The sequence below is a fragment of the Colius striatus genome, chromosome 18, assembly GCF_028858725.1.
Source record: "Colius striatus isolate bColStr4 chromosome 18, bColStr4.1.hap1, whole genome shotgun sequence".
NCBI classification, from domain to species: Eukaryota; Metazoa; Chordata; class Aves; order Coliiformes; family Coliidae; genus Colius; species Colius striatus.
The window spans coordinates 6,716,629-6,740,094 of record NC_084776.1 but is presented as its reverse complement, the minus strand read 5'-3'; the positions used below and the strand labels follow the sequence as shown (position 1 = coordinate 6,740,094).

Here is a 23,466-nt window from a genome sequence, read left to right as displayed (position 1 = left end):
GCTTCTTGCTGGGTTTATGAGCTTTCAGTACAGCTCAGCCTTGGCTCCTCAAAGTGCTGACAGGTTTTCCTCTTTCCCTTTGCAGATAGCAGCAGCAGCATTTCATCTGATTTTTTTTTTAAATGATCAAGAAACAAACCCAGTTCTAAGTTGCCAGAAAACACAAGCCAGAGACTCCCTTCGTGGGGCAGCTGCAAGCTCCAGCCATCCCCAGCAGTGCCCCTGGACTGCCCTCCTGCTGCCTCGCTCTGCTCCCTGTCACTGCAACGCTCCCAGGCGGTGCCAGCTACGGAGGGACGAGCGCTGAGCTCAGCCCAGGCAGCTCCAACCTGCCAACCTCCACGGGATGAAGGTCACTGGAGGAAGAGGATGCTGCAGAGCTGGCGAGGACCCTGTGCTGCCATGGGCTGAGAGACCACATGGAGCCACAAGTGGATGGAGATACATGATGGTATTTACAAAGGGACCCAAAATAAATCATTGCAATCCCTTCCTCCTTGAGCAGACGGTTCATTTGGGGGCTGGGCCGGGGGAGCAGAGGGATGGGGAGTCCTGCTCTCGCTCCTGGGTCTCGGGTGCACTGTTTGATGTTGGGTTTTCAGAAGGGAGTTGTGATTCCTGTGGCTTGGGGCTGTTGAGCTTGAGATGTGCCAGCCCTGGCTTTAACCAGCAGGTCCCCAGCACGGCCGTGAGTCCGTGTCTGTGCTGCCTTGAGGCTGATGATCCCCAATGAAGGTGGTGGTTTGAGCATGTCAGTAGCTGCCTTCCTGTGGTCAAACTGCTGTCCCATGGAGGGAATGTTTCCATTGAGCTGCAGCAGGAGTTTGTGTGCAAAGAACGGTGACTTTCACCTCCAGCAGCTCCCCAGGACCCAGCATAGCACTGAGCTGCAGCCCAGAGCCTCTTCCCAGCATCCCTGTTACATCCACGTTCCAAACACAGCTCTGAGCCGTCACGTTGGGTGTTCTGCAGACCCCTCTCACCTCTCCCAGACCATTATGCTCTCTTTCCAAGCCCTCAGCTCCCAGCTCCACTGCACACGATGTGTGGGTGGCTCCTGGGTGGCAGGAGCATTTGTGGGGTGCACCAGTGGGACAAGGACCTGGGCAGTGACACATTCTAATGGGAGGGAGTCAGCCTCGACGTGGTGCTGGCAACGTGCCTGTTCATGCTGTGATGCAAACTGACAGATCAGAGCAATGCTGCCTGTTGTTAGTGGTGCTGCTGGTCCAGCTTTACCTCAAATGGTAAGGGCTGACCCGAGCACAGTGACTCCTGTCAGTCTGTATGTGCTTCCCCCTGGCTCTAGCTCTGGCCCATACTTGTCCCTTCCAAGCCGTGGAGGCTGTGGGTTTGCTGTTTGGAGGCTGAGGATTTGGTTGGTGTGAAGCTGTGCTGCTCCCTGCCCTGGGTCTGAAGGTGTGTGTAGAGGAGGAAAAATACTATTTACAAGCAATAAATACTCTTTGCAAGGGATCTGTCTGACCTGCTGCCCCTTGCATGGCTGAAGCCCCCCAGGAGAGGTGTGGGGTCTCAGCACACAGAGATGCTGCAGCCTCAGCTGAGTACCACTGCACCCAGTGCCTAAGATCTTTCTGCACTGATGCAAACTGAGAAGGAGAGGGTTTTTTAAAGTGATATATATTTTTTAGAGCTAAAAGCACTTTTACATTTGAAATGACAAGTTTTGCATAACTCTTGGCCCAAGTTCCAGGCAAAAGGGTGAGCCATCTGATGTGCTGAGTCAGCGAGTTCTCAATGAAGGCTGCGTGCTGCCAGGGCCCCAGCACTGTTTCCCTTGATCCCTTTCCAAAGCCTGGGGAGCCATCCCAGCAGGGAGAGCAATGTCTCAGCTCACTAATGCCACAGCTCCCTCTGCGGGATCCGGCCTGAGAGAGCAGCAGGATGGGCTGCAGGAGGATGGCTGCTAAATCCTGCTGACAGCAGGACCTGGAAGCTCAGCCCAGTTTTCAGGTGAGGTTATGGTGGCTCAATTCATCCCCTTCTCCTGCACACGTGGCTTTATCCAAGCCCTCAGCCCTTGCTCTGGGTAATAGGCAGAGCACTGGGTGATGACCCACAATCAGCTCCCAGCTCTGATTCCCTGGGGATTAATTGTGGCTTTGGCTTTGTGCTGGACACAGGAGGGGAGGGATTTGCCCTGGCTCACATCACTGCCACTCCAGTGCAAACAGAGACCAGTTTATCCCAGGGAGAAGTAGATCTATGGGCTTGGCACCCACCAGAGCCTTTTGTGAGCTGGGCACAGGGCTGCAGAGGGTATTCAGGGGCTGCTGGGGTTTGCACACTCCCTCACTTTGCCTTTCTGCTTAACAGCTCCCAAGCAGTTGCTGATGTGCTGATGCTGACAGAGATCCCTTCTCCCTACCTGTCTTTTCTCTAAAGAGCCAGTGAAAAGGTTTGGTGACATGACAGTACCCAAGTGCCCTGGGACATGTCCCCACACAGGTAAGAACAAGCCTAGAAATGCCACATGGAATGGCCAAGTCCCACGACCAGCATGGTCACAGCACCACAGGGAGAGACCAGGACTGAGCCCTGGCACCAACACAGCGTTGTGGAGCTGAAGAGATGGGCTGAGGCCCACAGCTGCCCCGGGGGGGGTGAGGAGGATGGTCTGTGGGCATGGGGGTGGCTGCCAGGGGCTCCTGCAGCCCCAGAGCAAGCGCCTGCTCCTCAGGCTCATGCGTGGTGGCTGGCTTTGGGTTTGGTCCTTGCTTTCAGAGCAGCTCTGTCATGAGTGTGGGGATGTGTCAGCCCTACCAGGATGGTCAGGGGACTGGAACATCTTATGATGAAAAGCTGCAGGACCTGGGGCTGTTCAGCCTGGAGAAGACTGAGGGGAGACCTCATTAACACTTGTAAGTCCCTGAAGGACACAGGGGGACAGCAGGATGGGGGGACACTTCTTTCTGTAGTGGCCAGTGACAGGACAAGGGGTGATGGACATGAGCTAGGACACAACCAGTTCCACTGAAACACAAGGAGAAAGTCCTTTGGTGCTGAGGTGAGGGAGCCCTGGCCCAGGCTGCCCAGGGAGGGTGTGGAGGCTCCTTCTCTGGAGGTTTCCAAACCCACCTGGACACGTTCCTGTGCCCCCTGCTCAAGGGGAACCTGCTTTAGCAGGGGCTTGGGCTGGAGCAGCTCTGCAGGGCCCTTCCAACCCCCACCAGTCTGGGATTCTATAGTTTTACGACACAGGGTGTTCAAACCCCTGTCCCAGGAGCCAGCCCCTGGTTTCCCACTCCCCTCAGGCTGTCTGGGTGCTGCATCTTGCTCAGCTTGTGACCTGGGCATGGGGAGGGGATGTGGCTGTCCCCATGTCCTCAGCACCACCACTGCTCTGCCCAGCCTCCATGGAGGAACCTCACTGGTGCTAATTGCATCTGCTCCACAGCTGAGAACAACAAACTCCTTTTGGAGAGGGTGCTTGTGAAAGCAGGGTGGAGGCTGGGGCTGGCACACCCTGGAGAACACCCTTAAATCCCATCCCAAACAGAAACTGAGCCAGGACACAGGTTTCCCCGAGCTGCCAGTGAGCAAACACCAGCCTTCATGCCTGTCCCTGGCTGGGCCTGCCGGGTGCTGAGGTTCTGCTGACACCATGGCAGCATCTCTCTAGCAGGGAACCTGTGATCCCCATCCCTGAGTGCCCCAAGCCTCATGCCTGTATTCAATTGGCCTTCTCAGCATAACCAGTTGCCTGGGACACGTATTTCCCTGTCCCCAGCGGTGCAGGAGGTGATGTGTAGGGAGCAGAGTGAGGCCAAGAGGCTGTGCCAGGGCATGGCCACCCCATCCTTGAGCCCCACAGCCCAGACAGTCACAGAAGTGATGCCCCTTCACAGGCCCTGCCATCGTCCCCCTGCAACTGCTGGGAGGGGATGTGTTGGCACTCACTGCCACCCAGGTGCTTTTGTCTCTGCATGGTTGGTTGTAGGGAATGGCTGAGAGTGTGCAATGCTGTAGCATCCCTGCTGAGCTGCTGGCTCCTGGCAAGACGTGGCTGCTTCCCCCAGGCTGGTGGCAGTGCTGGGGATATTGGCTGCTCCCCTTGCATGGCACATGTGCTCAGTCATGCCATGCAGGGCTGGCAAGGGAACCAAGGACATTGCACACGGAGCACTAGGTTGGTCCTATGGACAGAGGAGACCATGAGGAGGCATCTCCTTTGGGTTGGAGCACTTAGTCCTGCTGCTCCTCTACTCCAGCCTCACGTGGAGCTGGTGATGGCCACGATGCCCACACCAGAGGCTGAGATGGGGCCTGGGACCTGCCAGGCCAGCACAGGCCATTGCAAGCTACTTGCTTAACTATTTCCTGCCCATCCCACTGAGGAATCACTTCCTGGCTGAGAAGCTGAGTATGGAAAGGGGAGATCCAGGAGGGAAGCAAGCAGGAAGAGGCTTGGTGCAGAGCCCTCCCTTGCCTTCACCATGCCTTGCACAGTGCTGCCCAGCAGCCAAGCACTGGGGATGGATGCAGTCCTGATACAGCCTGGGGCAAATCCAGCACCTCACAAGGGCTTTGCAGCAGCTTTTGGGACCCTTTGTGCCTCTTCCCGAAACCAAACTGCCCCAAGAGGCAGCAACATGGACATGTGTCCTCCCTCCAGGCTGGGAAAGTGGAGTGGAGAAGTGGAGTGTGGTTTCCTTTTAATGCTGCCTTTGGGTATAAACAAGGTGAATTGTTTTCTACCTCTGCTTCACTCGACTCATAATCATTAGCAAAATGTCAGGTGATGCCACAGATTCTGTCACAAAGTGCCTCGGGGACAGAGGGAGCTGCCCTGTGCCCATGGCCTGGGATGGCTCCCAGCTGGGGTGGCTGGAGGAGCACAGGGATGCACCTGCAGATGCCACACAGCATCCCAGGGGCAGAGAGGGCAGAGAGAAGGGTGAGGCAGCACTGGGCACATCTGGCCTCGCTGCCTGGAGCACTGGAGGTGCAGGGTAAGGAGATGCTCCCTCCTGGGTGTTAAGCTAAAATCCCTGAGTGTCTCTGAATGAGGGTAAGGTGCAGGGCAGCACCTCCCATGGGGCTCCAAGCAAAGCCAGGGCACAGGTTTGCTCTGTAACTGGGGACTTGTGGCTGCAATAACCAATTCCAGCCTCAGCAGGGGTATGGAGCTCCTACTGCAGAAGCTTGGCAAGGAACTGCTCCCACTGTGAGATCCCCCAGGGCTCCTTGGCAGTCAGGCTGGGGAAGCTGGGGGCTAATGAGGGAGCTACAGGCTCACCTGGAGCTGGAAAAGCCAGAAGGCTTTTCCTAGGCTGCTTCCCCAACAGCAGTTAAGGGTTTGTAGCTGGGGACTTCAGGCTCCAGCTTTTGGCTGAAGACGTGGCTGTGGTGAGGTTGGTCCAGCTCCATCCTGCTGAGCACTGACCGTGCTGCTGGGGGTAAGTGTGCTTGGAGCAGACACTGCCTGGTCTCTGTCTCCAGCTGCTCTGGTTTCTGGTGCCACCCAGGCTCCTGGCTTACCCTGGCACTGCCCTGAAACCAGCAGTGATGTTTTTAACTGGTCTCCTGCCCCGAGCATCCCTGCACAGCCCCCAGTGCCACAGCATCCCCCACGTGAGCTGGGAGCAGCTCAGCACCCCAGAGGTGACAGCCTGAGGGGAAACCCTGTGTAGGTGGCACAACACTGGCACAAACAGGCTCCTCAACAGTGCTGGCAGCTCAGAGCACACAGTCAGCTGGGGCAAATGCCAGCACTGCAGGATTGGTGCCCTGCAGGGCCCACACATCCTGCCCCAAGTGCTTTGGTGGGAGGAGGGTGGATGGTGGAGGTGCCAGGGTGGCTATGTGACCCCAGCTGGTGTGGGGTCAGGCAGCACTCATCAGTCACCCTGCTCTTCTTACCAGCTCCCAGCCTCTCGCTTTTTCAGAGGGACAGGCACAACCTTCCCACAGCTCCTGTTCCCTGAGCTTTGCCTGAGCTTTAACCTCTTAGGGTACACTTTGACAACAACTTATACTTTCCTGCTGCAGGACACCGAGTCCAACCCACCAGCACCCTCCAAAGCCAACAGAGCCACCCAGCCCCAGAGGTCCCAATGGGACCAGGAGTAGCTGCCACCAAAGGAGCCCCCCAGGCAAAGGCTGGACCCACCATGACACTGCACCGGGAGCAGCAAGACAGGGGTGATCCAGCCCAGAGACCATCCAAAGCCAGGCAGTAAGTCCTATTCAAGCCCTAGGAGGGATGGATTTCTTTGGGGTCCCCTCCCCGGCTCTGTGTGCCGCTGCCTGGGGGCAGTTGCAGGAGGGCACTGCCAGCCAGGGGCTGAGTGTGACCCCGCTTTGGCCCACGGACGGGCCCTGCCCTCGCGGGAGGTGCCAGGGACTGCTGCAACATCCCTTTGTGCCCAGCCCATCACCTCACGGCGGGGAAGCAGCAAAGCTGGGCTGGCATGGCTGTGCCACAGCAGAGCCCACTGCTGCTGCCCTGGGGACCCACAGCCTGTGCCCTGGAGACCCACAGCCACTGCCCTGGGTACCTACAGCCACTGCCCCTGGGGACCCACAGCCACTGCCCTGGGGATCCACAGCCACTGCCCTGGAGACCCACAGCCACTGTCCTGGGGATCCACAGCCTCTGCCCTGGAGACCCACAGCCACTGCCCTGGGGATCCACAGCCACTGCCCCTGGGGACCCACAGCCACTGTCCTGGGGACCCACAGCCACTGTCCTGGGTACCTAGAGCCGCTGCCCTGGGGATCCACAGCCGCTGCCTGCGCTCTCCCGTGTCCGTGTGGCAGATGTACCCACGGCAGGGCCGGCTGACCCGCGCATCTCCCCAGCCCCGGCGTGTGGGAGCTCAGATGGGCACAGGAGCCCGTGGGAGCTGCAGCCCGGCGGAGCGAGGCCTGAGCGGGGCAGAGGAAGGATCCTGGCAGCTGGCCTGGCTGCCGCCTTCGCCTCGGCCGTGATGAACCTCCAGCCCGGCCCTTCTCCACCGCCACAAACAAGCCGTGAGCCTGGCACCGGGGGCGGCTGCGGGCCGCGGCAGCGGGGTCAGCCTGGGCTGCGGCTCCCCGAGCCCTGCGCGGCCTCAGCGCAGCACAGACCCCGCACACACGCCCCGTTACTTCAGCCACCCCGGGCCGGGGGGCTCCCGGGGGGGGTCCCAGGGAACGGACCCGCCCTACCTGCCCGAGGAGGGCCGGGGGGCCGAGCGCGATGGCTGTGACCCCCGGAGGCGAGAGCCCGACTCCCAGCGCCACTCAATAACCCAGCTAACGAGAGCCGCTGTCAACAAGTCCGCGGCTGGCGGCGCTGGGAGGGAAGGACGCTGCCCCAGCCACGAGAAACCAGTTTCACTGACCTTGCTCCATCGAGCGCCTTCGCGGCTGCGGGGGGCGAGCGGGGGGCGAGCGGCTCGGGGCCCGTCAGGGGCGCGGCGGGGCGCGGCGGGGCCGGGGCCGCATGGCCGGGGGGGGGCGCGCCGGGGGTCGCGGCCGCTCGGAGCCCGCGGGGTCGCTCGCTGCCGTGTGCCGCCGGGGCTCCCGCGGAGCCTCGCTCCACCCCTCCGCCGTTAATAAAGCCTCGGCCGCGCCGGTCCCTCCTTTGGCACTGACTCACGGGGCTGACCCGGTCCAATCCCCAAACTGCCCCACACCTCCATTTTCTGACCTATAAAGGAGGGCTCGTCCCCATCGCTCCTTTACATAAGAGCCCCCGAGCCCCAAAGCCGACCCTTGGCAGCGTCCCCCCCAGCAATGCCCGAGGGGCATGGGTGCTGGTGGCAATGTATGGGCTCTCCCAGTCGTGCCTAGGGGTGTGCAGACCCCCGGAGGAGGGTTTCATGGGTGCTGCACAGCTCTCGAGGGCACTGACAGGCAGCCGTGAGCTGGCACCCACGGGCAACGTCTTGCCCAGGGGGCTTGGTCGTGTTTCAGGGGCTGGGAAGGGGAGGTGGGTGGCGTGTGCTGTTCTTGGCTGAGTGTCCTGCCCTCGCTGGTACCAGGGAATGCCTTCACCCTGCTGCCCTGGTGCTTTGGCACACCTCCAGCACCCCGAAACCCGGCCAGTCGGGCTTGGAAAGGAGGCCAGGGATGGCTGGGGAGGCGGAGGGCACCCATGGGGCTATGCTGGGCTGGTCCCTGCTGCTGCTCAGGTATCAGCCCTGGCTGCACCCTGCTCCTTCTGCCCTGGGAGGTGCATAAAAATACCCCTTTTCGTGGTTGCTTTCACAGCAAAAGGCAAAGGCTGCTCCATGTGAAGCGAGACCCTGTACCGAGGTGGAGGATAAGCATCCATGGGGCACAGCGAGCAGGAGGTGACAGCACGTGACCCAGGAGGGGTGAGGAGCCCCAGGGGATGGGATCCCAGAGCTTTGGGCCCCAGGACCAGCTACAGTGCTGGGCCAACATGTGCAGGGGAAGAAGCAGGAGCCGGTTCGGCTGCGGCCCAGCGCTGCCTGACGTAAGAGGTTACACAAGCCCATGCGGGCAGGGTGCTGGCAGCAGTGCTGGTGTGGCTGTGACTGGAGCCCTGCTGCTGCCCCAGGATAATGCCTGCAGGAATGGGGACAGCCTTGCCCCATGGCATCCCTCAGGAAAGCCCTGAGTGGTAGTGGCACCCTAGAATGGTACCCATGGAGGATGCACAGGCTTCCTGGATGAGCACGATGAGGCTGGGCAGCACCTGTGGAGGGGCAAAAGTCAATCTGGAGAGGGGTCTGGTGGTCTCCATGTGCCCAAAAGCAACTTCTGATGGTGGCTGGGGTGGAGGGCAGCAGGGTCCCTGTCTGGTGGCTGAAGGTCCATGGCAGGAGGGCAAGGGATCTCTTGCCTGGAGTAAGTGGAAGAAAGCACAGAAGAGCAAGGGGAGCCTGGCTGATGCTGGGCCATGGTGCTGAGCTGGGTTAGCCCCGTTCACAGAAGCAGGGAGAGACTCCTTGGCTGTCCCCAGGTGGCATTTTGAGGGTGCTGAGAGGGGCCCCTGGGTGCCAGGGGAGCAGCACACCTTGTCACCCACCAGCACCAGGTGATGGATCAGTCCTTGGTATTCGAGGCAGCGGCTGAAGGTGTTACTCACCCATCCCGGGGCCAGGAACGCCACATGCTCACACACCTTTCCCCAGGGAGGATCAGCCTCACAGCTCAGGACAGTGTTTAAGACAAGAGGAAATGGCCTCAAGTTGTGCCAGGGGAGGTTGAGATTGGAGCTGAGGCAGAACTGTTTCCCTGAGAGGGGTGTCAGCCCCTGTGCCAGGCTGCCCAGGGAGCTGGGGGAGTGCCCAGCCCTGGAGGGATCCCAAAGCCGTGGAGCTGAGGTGCTGAGGGCTGTGGGTCAGTGGTGGGCTGGGCAGGGTGAGGGGAGGGCTGGGACTTGATGAACTTAAAGGACTTTTCCAACTGAAATGATTCTGTGACTCTATGATCCTGCACAAGGTGGAGGGCTCAGGTGCTGCAGGTGCCTCCTGGGTGGCACTCCATGCCAGTGAGGATGAGCAGGGCCCATCCTGTGGGCACCAGGGGCTGATGGGGGTGGCCATAAGCTGAAGGGGACCATAAGCTCACTTTCTCACCAGCCAAGAGCTCTCCCAGCCCTGACAGCAGGATAAGGCCATGCTGGGACTGAAGGATAAACAAAAAAAACCCCTTTTTACACTGTTTCTTCTCTCAAATTGTCAGGCAAATAAAGGAGGGAGAGCTAGAGCACTTGGCATCTATCTTTAGATGTCCTCCCCACCCTGGCTGACCAGAGCCTGCCCAAGGGCTGAGGGGAATGTGCCTGGTGCTTCCAGGGGCCAGGGCATGGGCACAGGAACCCACTCACCATAATGCTGTGGACTTGTCTTACTGAGAGGTGATGTTGGCCATAGGACTTTACCCTATGGGGAAGGAGAACCTCCTGCTTGGGAAAGTTGGAGCTCATGGGGATGCTTTTTGGCATGGTTAACAGCAGCTTTCCTCCCAGTCTGGAGGAGATGGAGTGGAATATTGGGTAGACACGTGGTCCATGGGCTGAGGAAAGCCATCAGCTTACATACAGGCTGAATCTCCGGGGCTCCCAGGAAACTTTCCATCAGCTCCCAGGAGGATGGTTTCACCCCTTTTCTCAACAAAACATGAGTCTTAGTCACCACTTTTCCAGCTAATTGCCTGTTTTTCCAGGGCCATCACCTATTGCCACGTGCTGGAAAGCAGCACCCTGCTCCCAGAACTGCCCCCAGCTCCCTAAACCCTGCTCTCAGCTCCCTGCCTGGCACCACCTGGCTGCAGCCCTGCCAGGGCTCCCGTGTTTGCTGGTGGATCCCCGGGCTGGTGGGTGCTGGGCTGGTGCCAGTGGCACCTTGTGAGCCCTCTGCACATTTTGAGGGAAAGCTCCAGGCTGTGCCAAGTGCCTGGCCGTGGTTGTCCTTCCTCTTTGAGTGCCACAGAGGAGGTTGGTACTGGAGGCTGATCTTATCTCACCTTGCTCATTGCTTGGTTCCTTGTTGATTGTTCTTTTCCCGTTCAGGAAGAAAGGGGAAAAAAATCAACTCCTTTTTCTGCTACCTGGTGCCTCCATCCCACTGCTGAGATGTAGCTCTCTTGGGACAGCAAGGACCCTGCAGAGGGGCAGCCCCAAGCCCTGGCCATCTGACCATAGAATCATTTCAGTTGGAAAAGACCTTTAAGATCAAGTCCAACCACTAACTGCACACTGCTGATGGACCAAAAGAACCTTTGTGTGATGAAGGGATGGTTTTAGGGCTGAGCTCATCTCTTTCCACCCAGGCTTGTCTCTGCAGCCCCTTTCACCTCTGCACCCTCCAACCCAAAACTGGAGGAGTGGCAACCCTACAGACTTGCTGAGGATGCTGACCCTTGGCTGGTGGTGGCAGCCAGCTCCACCAGCCACAACAGCTCCTACCTCCCACAGTTTAGCCCTAACCTGGTTTCTATTCAAAGCCCTTTTGTTTTTTCTTCATGGGCCTCCTCCCTCTTTTGCTTTGCCCCACTTTGCCCTCTGGCCAGCAGTGAGCTCCAGCAGCCCTGACCCTGATCCCAGCCAGACCTCAACCAACTTGGTCATAAAATGCGTGGCTGAGGTTGCTCAGGTCAGGGTGGCTCCTGCTTCCTCGGGCTGGGATTAAGGAGCAGCACTGTGGATTTGCCTGCAACTGCTGATGGTGGGAAGGGAAGAGCTGGAGGAACAAGGCTGGGGAGACTTTGCTTTTGTGGCAAAGGCAATTGCAGGATTAGCAGCTTTCCTGGTGGTGGTGTTTTCCAAGGAGGCTGGAAAATACCAGTTTTCAGGCATTTTGGGGATGGAGGTTGGCTCCTTCACCCAGTGCTGCTGGCAGGGATGAGGATACAGCTGTATGCCAGCCAGAGCTGACCCACAACCTCCTCTGGGCTCCTCCACATATTCCCTTGGTGGACTGTGATCCGGAGCACCACTGCTCCAAAGGTATCATTAGAAGAGTCCCTGTTTTTCCAAGCCAACTGGTTTTATGGGTCCAGCCGTGCTGATGAAATAGCTTTGTGTGAGTTATGCCTCTGGCTGGCAGGGTGCATCTGGGAACTCGCCTGGAAGAAGAAACACAAACTGCCCTTGGTGTGGTGGCACCCGTGGGAGGCAGGGGCGGGTGGGTGCCCGTGCCCAGCTTGGATCAGTTCAGCCCCAGAACGTTGCTCCTCCTTGCCCATGGGCTGGGAGGACACACAGGGTTATCAGCTGGATGTGTCCCTGAAGCTGGCAGGGAGATGGAGCCCATCTGTGCCCGATGGAGCTGGGACTGCTGCCCCTGTGCCCAGCCCCTTGGCTCAACCATCCAAAACCAGAGAAGCAGGTACAACCGAGTGAGACCTGGGCAGAGGAGGGTGTCTTCTTGGAGTCCAACTGCATTTGGGCAGCCCTTTGGCTCTCAACCAAATTTCCAGGCCGAAGGAGTGACGCAGCACGTTGGCTTCCCACCCCAGCCAGGCAGCTCACTCCCTTCCAAGCTCTGCCTCCCGGGCACAGCCTCGGCTGCCCTCCCCTCCGCTCCGGCCCCAGCGCTGGGGGAGCAGCCACCTGCCCAGGCACCACAACACCCAATTGCTGTTTGCACCCAGGGTGATACCAACCCACTGTGCCAGAGTAGAGCATGGACCCATGCTCAGTGGAGGACGATGCCCATCTTGGGCACGGGGACAGCACTGTGCAACCCCTCCTCTTGCCAGTTAAAGCTGTGCATGGGCTTCTTAATGGGCAGGGAACTTTCTGTCTTGCAGGAATTCCTGATTTCCTTGAGTTCAGCATCTCCTGATCTCACAAAGAGCAGTGATGGAGTCAAGACACAGATGCTGGTCTGTGCCCACCTTAGCTCTGGTTTCTTAAACTGGGCAAACATAATGGCCCCACCAGAGCATGTCCAAATATTCCTGGGAGAGAAGGCAAGAAGGTTTTGGCCCCAAGCATTACCCTCCCTCCCACCCCCTTTTCCCTCTGGCCTGTGAAGCTGGCAGGGAGAGCTGGCCTGTAAAAGCAGCTGTGTAAAAGCTGTGCAAAAGCTCTGGCAAGCAATCCATGCTTGGCCATGGATCAGCCCCAGGCCAAAAGTGCCAGGAATTGCTGTCCCCAGCGCAGCCTCACCAGGGTCCTCGTCCTCCCTCTGCATGCTGAGCTGGTTGGAGACATCTCTCTTTCCTAGAGAGGGCAGAGGATGGAGCTTGGAGTCACTAACTGGAGCCTGGAGTTACTCCACCTGCACTGAGCAGGAAAAGTTTCGTGTGGGTGGCTGCAGGGGAGCCGGTGGGACGGGTGCCGGTGTGTGTGGCCAAACCAGGGGCTCTGGCCTGGGACCAGGAGGGAACCTGGGGGTGGGGACTGGGGTTAGGCAGTGCTGTGGCTACAAGGAAAAATGTCTTTCATTTCTGAGGACTGGAAGTGCAGCATTGCACTCAGGAGCATCTTTCTGGTCACTGGAGCAATGGCTGGTTCCCTCCTCCAGACTCATCAGGGTGCTGGGGGTGTTAATTGACAGCGGCTGAGAATGAGGCAGCAGTGTGCCCAGGTGGCCAAGGAGGCCAATGGCATCCTGGCTTGTGTCAGAAGCAATGTGGCCAGCAGGAGCAGGGCACTGATTGATTGTGCCCCTGTACTGGTGAGGCTGTGTTCAGTGTCCGGCCCCTCACTGCAAGAAAGACACTGAGGGGCTGGAGCGTGTCCAGGGATGGGCACTGGAGCTGGGGAAGGGGCTGGAGCACAAGTCTGCTGAGGAACTGGGGAGTATTTGAAAGCTGTGTAGCTGAGGTGCTGAGGGCCATGGGTTAGTGGTGGGCTTGGAGAGGTTGGACTCCATGAGCTTCAAGGGCTTTTCCAACCAAAATGATTCAGTGATTGTGAGTGGAAGGCTCTCCCTCGTGTGGGGCTGGACACACACCTAGTGTCAGCACCCATCTTCCTTCTCCCTTTTTCTGTAGCCATCTACAAACACCAGAAACCTGAAGCTCGGGAATGAGCCTTCCCAAGGCTCCAGGGCCAGGGGGGACCCACATCAGCAGCAGGAGAGTTATTCAAAGCAAATCACACACAAAAACCAAACCCAGCACAAACGTAGACATCCCTGCCCAGAGCTCGAAATCACATCCCCAAAACCCATCCTTTGCCCATGAGCACCCCAAATACCTCTAGGGACTCACTGCATATCCATCCCTGGCCCTTTCCACCAGCACCGTGGGAATATCCTGATCCAGCCTCAGCTGTGTTTTCAGTTTTATATATCATCAGTGAATAAAGCCATTGTCATCCACCCCCTGCTCCAGCCCGGCTTCATTTCCAAGGCCTGGCTGGAGGTGTCAACTAATCACAGACTTCCTCTACTTAGCAGCTCAGGGTGAAGGTAATCACTGGTTTGGGTGCCTCTGCTCTTGCCCTGACCGAAACTGCTTGCCCCCACCCCTTGATCCTGGCGTCACAGCCTGGGCTGGTGTTACCCAACGTGGGCACACGGCGCGGATGCTGCGGGCTCCGGCTCCCGAGGTGCCACTGGCAGTGCCACCAAGGCACGGCTGAGCCCTCTCACCAACCCCCCAGAGGGCTGAGGGATCCCATCCCAGCAATCAGAGAATCACAGAATCATCTTGGTTGGAAAAGCCCTTGAAGGGGAGTCCCAGCCCTCCCCTCACCCTGCCCAGCCCACCACTGACCCACAGCCCTCAGCACCTCAGCTCCATGGCTTTGGGATCCCTCCAGGGCTGGGCACTCCTGGGCAGCCTGGCACAGGGGCTGACAGCCCTCTCAGGGAAAAGTTCTTCCTCAGCTCCAATCTCAACCTCCCCTGGGGCAACTTGAGCCTCTTGTCCTGTCATTCATTACTGGGCAGCAGAGACCAACCTCTACCTCACTGCAGCCTCCTGTCAGGAAGTTGTAAAGAGTGTTCATGTCTCCCCTCAGCCTCCTCCTCTCCAGGGCTTTGCATGGGCAGTCCTATGGGTCCATCTCCATTCTGCAAGCGTAGGGTGCTCATGGTCCAGGAGCTCACTAACCCAACCAGGGTCTGGAGAACCATGGTCCCAGCCCCATACCTGGGAGGGTTCAGGTCCTGCCACATCATGTGGTCTTTAAACTTGCAGCACTGAGCTAAGCCAACGTCTCCCTACCTAGCTATTAAATCCCAGCTCTTCTTACCCCAGGGTGAACATTGTTAAGGTTCAGTAAAGCGATTCCCTACGTGTGAATCCCCCAGCACCCATCTGGAACTCAATCAGGAACATGGCAGCAAGGCAAAGGATGGTGTGAATGACACACGGAGCCCTGGACCAACATAGAGCTTGGCTGAGACCATTGGCCTCCATGCTCAGTGGCTCCTGACAGCCCCTGGCTGCCCTGGCACAGGGCAGTGTGCCTGTCCCTGCCCCGTCTCGCTGCCATCCGGTGCAAACACAGCAGCCAGATTAGCCAGTGCCAGCACCCAGCTGCTTCCCGGAGCTGCTGAGCAGAGCGGGAAGTTTTCTGTCACCTGAAGTGGCTGTTTGTGCCTTGCAAACAATGACATGGCTTGAGGGTGGATTTATTTAAGGTGAAAAACACAGCCTTACCCTGTCCTGGCAGGGCTGGGAGCATGTGGCTACTGAACAGCCCTGCATGGAGCTGACACCTTGGTGTCCCCGCCAGCCCCGTCCCCGTCTGGCACCAGCAGCCCTTGGAGACAGGCTGTGGCTGCACACAAGGTGTTTGGCCCTGAGAGGTGACTTTGCATCCACAGGCTGAGGCTTGGTGGCTGTGACACCCCTGGCACACTCACTAATTGCTCCTGGCCTTGGCACATGGATGAGACAAGGTCTCCTCTTTTTGGAGCCTGCCATCCCAGGGCTGAGCAGCCCTCCCTCTTGGCAAAATGACAGTGAGAACAGCTGGTGCATGGAGCTGGAGCTGCCTGTGCTGCCTGCCCCAAGGCTCCCCAGCTCCTCCTTCACACTATTCTCACCTCACAGCCCCAGAGAGGGAGGGTTTGGGTGCCCTGGCTGGCTGTGGGGCGTCTCCAGGGTAGGTGGATGAGCTGTGGGAGCTGCTTGGCCATTGAGCCCAGGACGGGCCAAGCGTCCTTCTGCCAGAGCCTGAATTTATGGGGATGAGACTGCTTTTGGGGGTGATAGAACAAGGGAGATGAAGCTCTTTGCACAGCCATCAGGCTCAGGGATGGGGTGAGGTGTTAAACCCCCTCAAACTTCTCCTCCTCCAGGACCCAGTAGCCCCAGCAGGCAAAGAGGATGATACTTAAGCTCTCCTTGCCAGGGAGGGAATGGTGGTAATTAATCCCTGATTAAGTTAATTACCCAAATGTGCTTGGCCTGAAAGAGGAGGGGGGAACCCCACCCAAACCTAGGCATTAAAAAAAGCAAATCTCTGCAGCCTATGTGTTGGGGGAAGGGAGGGTTTGAGGTCTGCCTGTGGCAGTCAGTGGAGCTGGTGCTGTCCCAGTGCCATTGGCAGCCCTTGCAGTCTGCTCCTTCCTCCCTAGAGGAGGAGGGTGTGCAGATAGTTGTAGGGCTGCAGGAAGTGCCAAGGGAGCTCTGCCCCCCACCACAGTGTTGTACCTGGGGTGAAAATACTGCAACTTTTGCAAACAAAAGTCAGCAAACAGCTCCTGAATGTGGGGTTGGAAATAGCCCTTTGGGGGTTGCAGAGGGCTCAAGGGGCTGAGGGAACCCCAGGGGTGTCAGTGAGGAGTGCTTGTGGTTGTTGAGTCCTGCCAGCCTGGCACATGTGCCCTTGTGTTATGCCAAAATGATCCATTTTCCCAGTTTGGAAGCAGTGACATGGAAGGATTCTGCTGGGGGCCAAATTTGTTCCAGGTGCCAGCTGGGGCTGGGCTTGGTCCTGGATGCAGAGAAGGTTGGATGAGGGGAACAGTGGGGACTTGATCCTCAGGGTTGCCTGGGGTGAGGTGGCCTCAGAGTCAGATCTCCCTGCTTGGGGGATTACCCTGATCCCCTCCAACCCTCCTGCTGTGCCCCAGGATTTTTGAGTCCTTATTGTGTTTTTCCTGCTAAACTGGAGGTGTTTGCACAGAGGGTGCAAGAGCCAAGTCAGCATTTGCTCTTTTATCCCTGAGATCCCAGGCTGTAGGATTGCATGGGGTGGGAAATCGAAGGGGAATTGAGCTGCCCAGGGAGGTGGGGGAGTCCCCAGCGCTGGAGCTATTGCAAAGCCAGGGAGCTGAGGTGCTGTGGGTAAGTGTGAGCTCAGTGGTTGGTCTCTTAATGCTCTTTTCCAACCAGAACAGCTCTGTGACTCTGTAAGGTACTGAAAGCATTGTTTGGGAGCAGATCCAGCAGCCTCACCTGATGTGCCTTTTGAGTCTCTCACTCCCTCCCCCTGGCCCACCAGCACCCATGGGTGCTCTCCTCGCCATGGACTCCCCTCTTTAATGAGCAGATGATGAAAGCTGTGCTGCAATCCGTGTGAATTGCCACCCTGCAGCCTGCTGGCATTGGGATGCTGTTGCAATTCCTTCATGCCCCTGGTTCTGTTCATGATCTTTCATAACACAAGCACTTACAGTAGAAATGAAACCTCAGCAGGTCCCTAATGCACCCTCAGCTCTGCCCATTTTGCAGCTGGTGTGGTATCTTTAATCATTATTAGGTTTTTCTCAGGGTATGAGGCCAATCCCGTGGGGTCTGGTACAACTTGGGTGCAAGGTTTGCTTCCTTGTTAAGACACTGTCAAGTTACTGGAGGTGCTGAGCCCTCAGGTTGGGGCTGGGGTACCCCACTGATGGGTACAGCAAGCCAGCCCTGCCTGAGTTTACTCAGGTCACTGAGGTTTTGATGCTTCAGTCAAGGTGATTTGGATTATCATAAGGAGAAGCAACAAAGCAAGAAGAAGTCCCAGGTGTGCCTCAGCAAGAAGTGATGTGTCTTTAGCCTTGCTCTGTAAAGAAATGGATTTCAGAGGTCTCAGTGTGTGCATGAGTATTCCCCAGACTTTCAGGGTGCCTGTGCTGTGCCTGGGTGATTAGTTGGGAGGCAGTGATGGAAAAGGGAGGAAATTCTTAGGAACTCCCTGAAAACACCCTAGAAAAGAAGAGTGACCTTGTGGGGGTCAGGGCTGGGTGTCACAGCTGCTTGGCACAGGTTTGGTACCCCTGGGCTCAGTGTCCTGCCCCCCAGCACAGAGGAATGTGCAAGTGGCTGGGGCAAGCATCCGCGCAGCCGTGCACTGCCTCTCCTTCCCACAGCCTGCTCCTCGGTGTGAAAAACGCTGGTTTTCTCCCCAAAACGGCTCCCTCGCGGAATGGGCAACGTTTGCTCTTACTGCCCGGCAGGAGCGAAACCCAATCCCCATCCCCGGCGCTCCGCTTGGGTTTCTCGGGGCTATTTCTGGCACTCGGCTCCTTCACCTCCAGCGTTTCCACCGCCTCTCTCCATCCTTTTTTCCGCTCCTTCCATCCCGCGCTGCCCTCTCCGCGTGTCCTTCCCACCCGCGTGTCCTTCCCACGGCCCCGCCGCGCCGGCTGCTCCCCGAAATGAGCCGCCGAGGCGGATTATTGCCGTTGCCAATCTGCATTCGCTCTCCTCCTCCTGCCCCGCTCCTCCCATCTGCAATCGCTGCCGTACCGCGCCCGTAGCACCCGTGTGCGGTGCGGGACGCGCTCGGCCGGCTGCCCCGAGATGGCCAGCGCCGGGACAGCCCCCGAGCCGGGGCCGCGGTGAGTCGGGGGCTGTGCTGGCCATGCTGGGCTGTCCCTGGGGAGGAAGGCTGACGGGCTCTCCGGCGCGTCTTCTCTGGCTACGTGCTCCTCTGGGTGATTTTTTTCCATCGCTGCCCTTCCCGCGTCCTTCGGCCGGAGCCGCGAAGCCCGTCTGCCCGGGTGCTGCGGGGCGGGCTCTTACCCTGCGGTGCCTCTGTTTGGCAGGGAGATGCCAGAGGATGGGGACCCGGTGAGGCGGAGGGGACAGCGGGTCAACGGCGAGGTCAGCGGTACCCTCCGGCCGGGCGGGACGGAGAACCCCCCATCCCCGGGCACGGCAGCTCCCGGTGGCTGCAGGACAGAGGCGACGGCAGCCGGCTGCGAGCCGGTGCTGGGGGCCGGCGCTGGGAGCCCTGGGGGGTCCCTGCAGCCGGCGGAGGAGGAGCCGGGGCGGCGGGAGGAAGCCCTGATGACCGAGCTCTCGGAGCTGGTGCAGACGGTGGTGAAGAGCAGTAGCTGGTGGGAACGGCACGGCTTGGACATCAGCATCCTCACCTGCAGCTTCCTCCTCCTCCCTGCAGGTAACCCGGGCCTTAGCACCCCCCCCCCCCCCCCAAATTGTGCCCAGAGGGTGTCTTGTTTCCTCACAGCAGATTTTTTTTTTAGTGTGCTGGAAGCCTATTAGCAGCCTAAAACAAAGCCAGAGTTAACCCCTTCACCCTGTGTCATGGGGCACCCTGATCCCGCAGGAAACCCACAGCGGGTGGCATTGGCACCCAGGGTAGAGCCTGGAGTGAGGAGATGGTGCCTGGGCAGATGGGCACAGGGCAGGACAGGGAGCAGTGAACCCCCTCTGTGCCCCACCTTGGGGCTGGGAAATCCTGGTGGTCCTGGTGACAGTGGCCCTGGCTGTGGCGGGGGGACATGGCTGCCCACGAGGCACCAGCAGGACAGCTGCAGCTGGTACCTTCTCCTGCTTTTGAACTCCTTGGGATGCTGAGATCCTGGCAGGGTCATATTTGTCACCAGTGGTATTCCAGCCAGAGCTGTGGGGTGGGACCTGGTGCCATCGTGGCTGGAAGTGACACGATGGCAAGCGTGGCCGGTCTGGTGGCACAGGGTGCTGCAGGGGGAAGCTTTCCGGCTTGGGCAGTTTAAATACCTGTCACCACATCTGCAAAACAGGTTTAGGGCAGCCTCTGGCATATTTGGATGTAGCAACACCTCCAGCTTTGGTGAGGAGGCGAGGAGAGCTGCAGTACGTGTGTGTGGCTGAGGTGCTGCCTGGCTGGTTGCTCTGCAGGGTTCCTGTGCCTGCGGTCAGCACAGTTCATCCCCTTCCTGGTGGGTATCCTCACCCTCGGTGTGGTGCATCACACCCTGACTGTGAAGGGCAGCCACCTGGCCAGCCACAATGCCTTGACCGAGTCCAAGTCCTGGGGCAAAGTGTGGGCCATCTTCTTCATTGAGGTGAGTGAGGTCAGGGGAGTTTGGGTGGCAGCCCGAAAGCCCCATCAGAAAAGTCTGTCAAAAGGTCCATCAGCCCCATAAGCCCTTCAGGAATAGCCATTGAAAGATGAGATGGATCCAAACTCTTATCTGATCCATATGGGAGAGGGTTAAATGAGAAGTGATGCTACACCAGGGAGCATCAGGAATGTCCCTGTTGAAGGGCTTTGCCTGGAGACAGTGGGGTGGCGGGTGAGGGCCCCTGTGGTGTCTTGGGCCGTGGGATTTTCTGTTGGTCCCCTTGGCCATGGGGCTGTAGAGCAGCATAATGTATTACAGGGAATGGTGGGAACGGTTTCCAGTGCCCAAGAAGTCCATTTCCAGACTGGTTTGGATCCCGTGGGGTGCAGAGTGTCTCCCCTGGGTGCCTCTCCCTTGAGTCCAAGCCAGGCAGTGTCACAGCTATAGGCATTGCCTCTCCTTTCTCTTCCATCCCAGCTCTGCTCAGCATTCACAGCTGAGCAGGGCACCTACAACCACGTGAAGATCCACCATGGCTACACCAATGTCATCGGCCTGGGGGACTCCAGCACCTGGAAGCTTCCTTTCCTCAACCGCTACGTCTACATGTTCATCGCTCCTCTCGCGGTGCCCATCATAACCCCCCTGGTTGCTCTTGGTACGTGTCCCAGCCACCTTGGGATGGGATGTTGGGTATGGTGAGCTTGTTTCCCTTCAGGTCCCACCCTAACCAAGGGTCTTGCTTTGTTTGGAGGCATCAAATTAAGCATGCCAGCCCAGGGTGGGACATGGGGCTGCAGCAGAGGCAGATGATGTTGCATCAGTTCCAGCAAAGACATGTGCTGCACCTCTCCTTTCTGCTGTTCTCAGAAAACACATTTTCCTGTTGAGTGTTGAAAGCTCTGGCAAAAAGCCATCATGAGCCTGAAGTACCTGAAATCTGCTCTTTTAATTTGGAGCCTTGGCCATGGCAGCGTTCAGTGTTGATGTAGGTCTCTCAGCAGAGTGTCACTGTGATTTTGCTGGCTGTTGGAGGGAAAGGGGTCTACAGAGACTGGGTTGCAATGAGCTTGGGCAGGTAAGGCAGTGGCTCAAGGCAGTAAGAGGCTGAGGAAGCCTGTCCTGTTGGGCTGAGAACACAGCTCTGGGCAAGGCCAGAAGTGCAGAAGATAACTTGGTGAGTTGTAAGAAGTGAAGATGCAGCCAAAGCCCTGTGTGGTGATGTATGGCTGGAGCGTCTGCCTTGGGAGGGCTTTGGGCCCCAGTCCCAAAAATGAGCAAGTCAGCGATGCTGGGAGGTTTGGACCAACCTGGAGAATGAGGAGAGGGAGATAAAGAATGGGCTGGGCTGTAGGTTTGCCAGGTACCAGGCAGCCTGGCTGCTGGAGCAACAGTCCTGGGGAAGCATCAGCACTTTGCCCATGTGCTGCCTCTTTTTCCTCACACAGATTTGCTGAGGAACGTGGAGTGGAAAGCAGCTCTGCGGACCCTCTGCTGCATGTTTCTGGGTCTTTATTGCCATTACTGGCTGCTGCTCCACGTCTCAGGCTTCCAGTCCCAGTGGTCTGCCCTGCTCTGCATGCTGCTCACCCGCTCCCTCCTGGCACATCCCTACATCCACGTCAACATCTTCCAGGTAGAGACCTGAAGCTCTGAGGTGTCGTGACAGTGCTGGAGACAGACCAGTCACCAGTCGGTGACGTAGCCCTGACGCTGCTGCCTGGGGCTGGTGTCAGCTTGAGGCAGATGGCCTCAGTTGTCACATCCCTTGTGCTGATGTCATCACGGGGAGGGTCAGGCTGGTGGTGTGGTGCTGGGGTGGAAAGTGGTGGCCCTGGGAGAAGGTCAGGGCAGGTAGGTGTGAAGGGCTGATGTCCTCTGCCGTGGTTTGCAGGACTGGGGAGTTGGCGTGCTTGCAGGTGTTGGTGTAGCTGGTGTTACAGGCCCTGGGATGGTGAGAGGTTGGTGGCTGCAAGTGTGGGTGTGTTGGGGGGACAGGGCCCAGGTGCTCCTCGGTGACTCCATGGACAGACAAGCACAGGATGAAGTAATGTTAGGCATGAGTCAGCTCTGGGGTCGGCAACCAAAGCCCAAAGTGCAGCTCAGCAGTTGCGCCCTCTCATGGCCAGAGCCACGGTTGGCCCTGCCAGGAAGATGCTGGGGAGCTGTGGTGGGTGCTGTGGGGTCCCCACTCTGCCTCTCCTGCAGCACATCGGCCTCCCCATGTTCGCGGCCGATCGGAAGCCCAAGAGGATCCACCTCATGAGCCTGGGGGTCCTCAACCTGCCCCGCAACGCCCTGCTCGACTGGTCCTTCGGCCACTCGCTCATCAGCTGCCACGTGGAGCATCACCTCTTCCCTAACCTCTCTGACAACATGTGCCTGAAGGTGAGATGGTCCTTTGGGGAGGGTGAGTGTGTTGGGAGGTGACACAGAGATGAGACCATCTGTGTTTGACAAGAGGAGGCTGATAATTCTCTACAAGTCCCTGACAGGAGGCTGTGGTGAGGTCGGGGTCAGTCTTTCTCCACAGTAATGAATGACAGGACAAGAGGAAAAAGCCTCAAGTTGTGCCAGGGGATGTTGAAATTGGAGCTGAGGCAGAACTGTTTCCCTGAGAGGGGTGTCAGCCCCTGTGCCAGGCTGCCCAGGGAGCTGGGGGAGTGCCCAGCCCTGGAGGGATCTTAAAGCCCTGGAGCTGAGGTGCTGAGGGCTGTGGGTTAGTGCTGGGCTGGTCAGGGTGAGGGGATGGTGTGGACTTGATGATCTTAAAGGTCTCTTCCATCCAAAAGGATTCTATGATCTCTCCACCACACTGTTGTAAGCTCTATCCACCACCTCCTCTCCCTGCCACTGGCCCTCTCTGTGCTTCTTGCTCCATGCTAGAGACCTCTCACTGCTTTAAAACAGCTCCTAACCCACCTCCCTCCATTCCCACTCCCATCCCCTCTGGGTTTCATCTCCCTGCTCCTTCCTCTGGTCTCAATTCCAGCCTGCAGCAGCGTCCCTGCCGTGTGGGATCCTCCCAACTCATCCCTTGGGAAAGCATCTCCAGCACGCTGCAGTCTGGCTTCTGCTTCAGCTGGCAACCAGACAAACCTCCTGTAATTTTGGTTGTGCCCTTACTTGTCGCTCTGAGTCTTGGGGTGTGTTCAAATTGTGGGCTCTGAGCACTGTCCTAACTTGAGAGGGTCCCCAAGGCAGGTCCATACACTGATCTTCAGCAGAGATTTAATGCTGTGCACCTATTTTGAGTCTCATGTAGTGTAGAGGGAGTGGGAGCAGCAGTGAGTTTCAGGTCATGCCCTTTGCTGTGGCTCCCAGGGCTGGTAGGACCTGCCTCCTGCAAAGGCATGTGGCAGGGAAGGAGTAATTAAGCTGGTGGCAGCCTCTCAGCTCTGCCACTGAGCCAGATGTGTGGGCATGTGAGGATAACAAGCGATGAGCATGCGTGGCTGGTCCTCATTAAAGCCTCATTAGGACACCTCTCCTAATCCAGAGCTCTGCAAAGGCATTTTGTTGGGGTGAACTCCCCGTGTTGCTGCAATAGGAAACTACCTTGCTCTTCATTTTCACTGGCACTGCTGTCTCCATCCACGTGGGCTGGGTTTTCTGGGCACCTTGTGGGGAGCTCAGCCATGCCTGGGGCTGGGGAAGTTGTGCAAACACTGGGACTTGCTGCACTGAGGTGATGTTGCCTTTGCAGATCAAGCCCATCGTCTCCCAGTACCTGAAGCAGAAGAAGCTGCCATACAACGAGGACACCTACAGCTCCCGGCTCCGGCTCTTCCTGCACAGATACGAGGAGCTGATGGTCCAAGCTCCCCCCATCACAGAGCTGGTGGGCATCCAGTGA

The 23,466-nt window shown here is 58.2% G+C and overlaps 1 protein-coding gene across 1 annotated transcript; it reads left to right on the top strand.

Moving 5' to 3' along the window:
• The first annotated feature begins 18,120 nt into the window (after positions 1-18,120).
• Positions 18,121-23,466, top strand: FADS6 (fatty acid desaturase 6). Its single transcript, XM_062011112.1, has 7 exons — positions 18,121-18,158; positions 18,366-18,721; positions 19,444-19,610; positions 20,088-20,268; positions 21,059-21,246; positions 21,819-21,998; positions 23,317-23,466. Exons 1-7 carry the CDS (start codon positions 18,121-18,123, stop codon positions 23,464-23,466), a joined length of 1,260 nt encoding a protein of 419 aa, XP_061867096.1.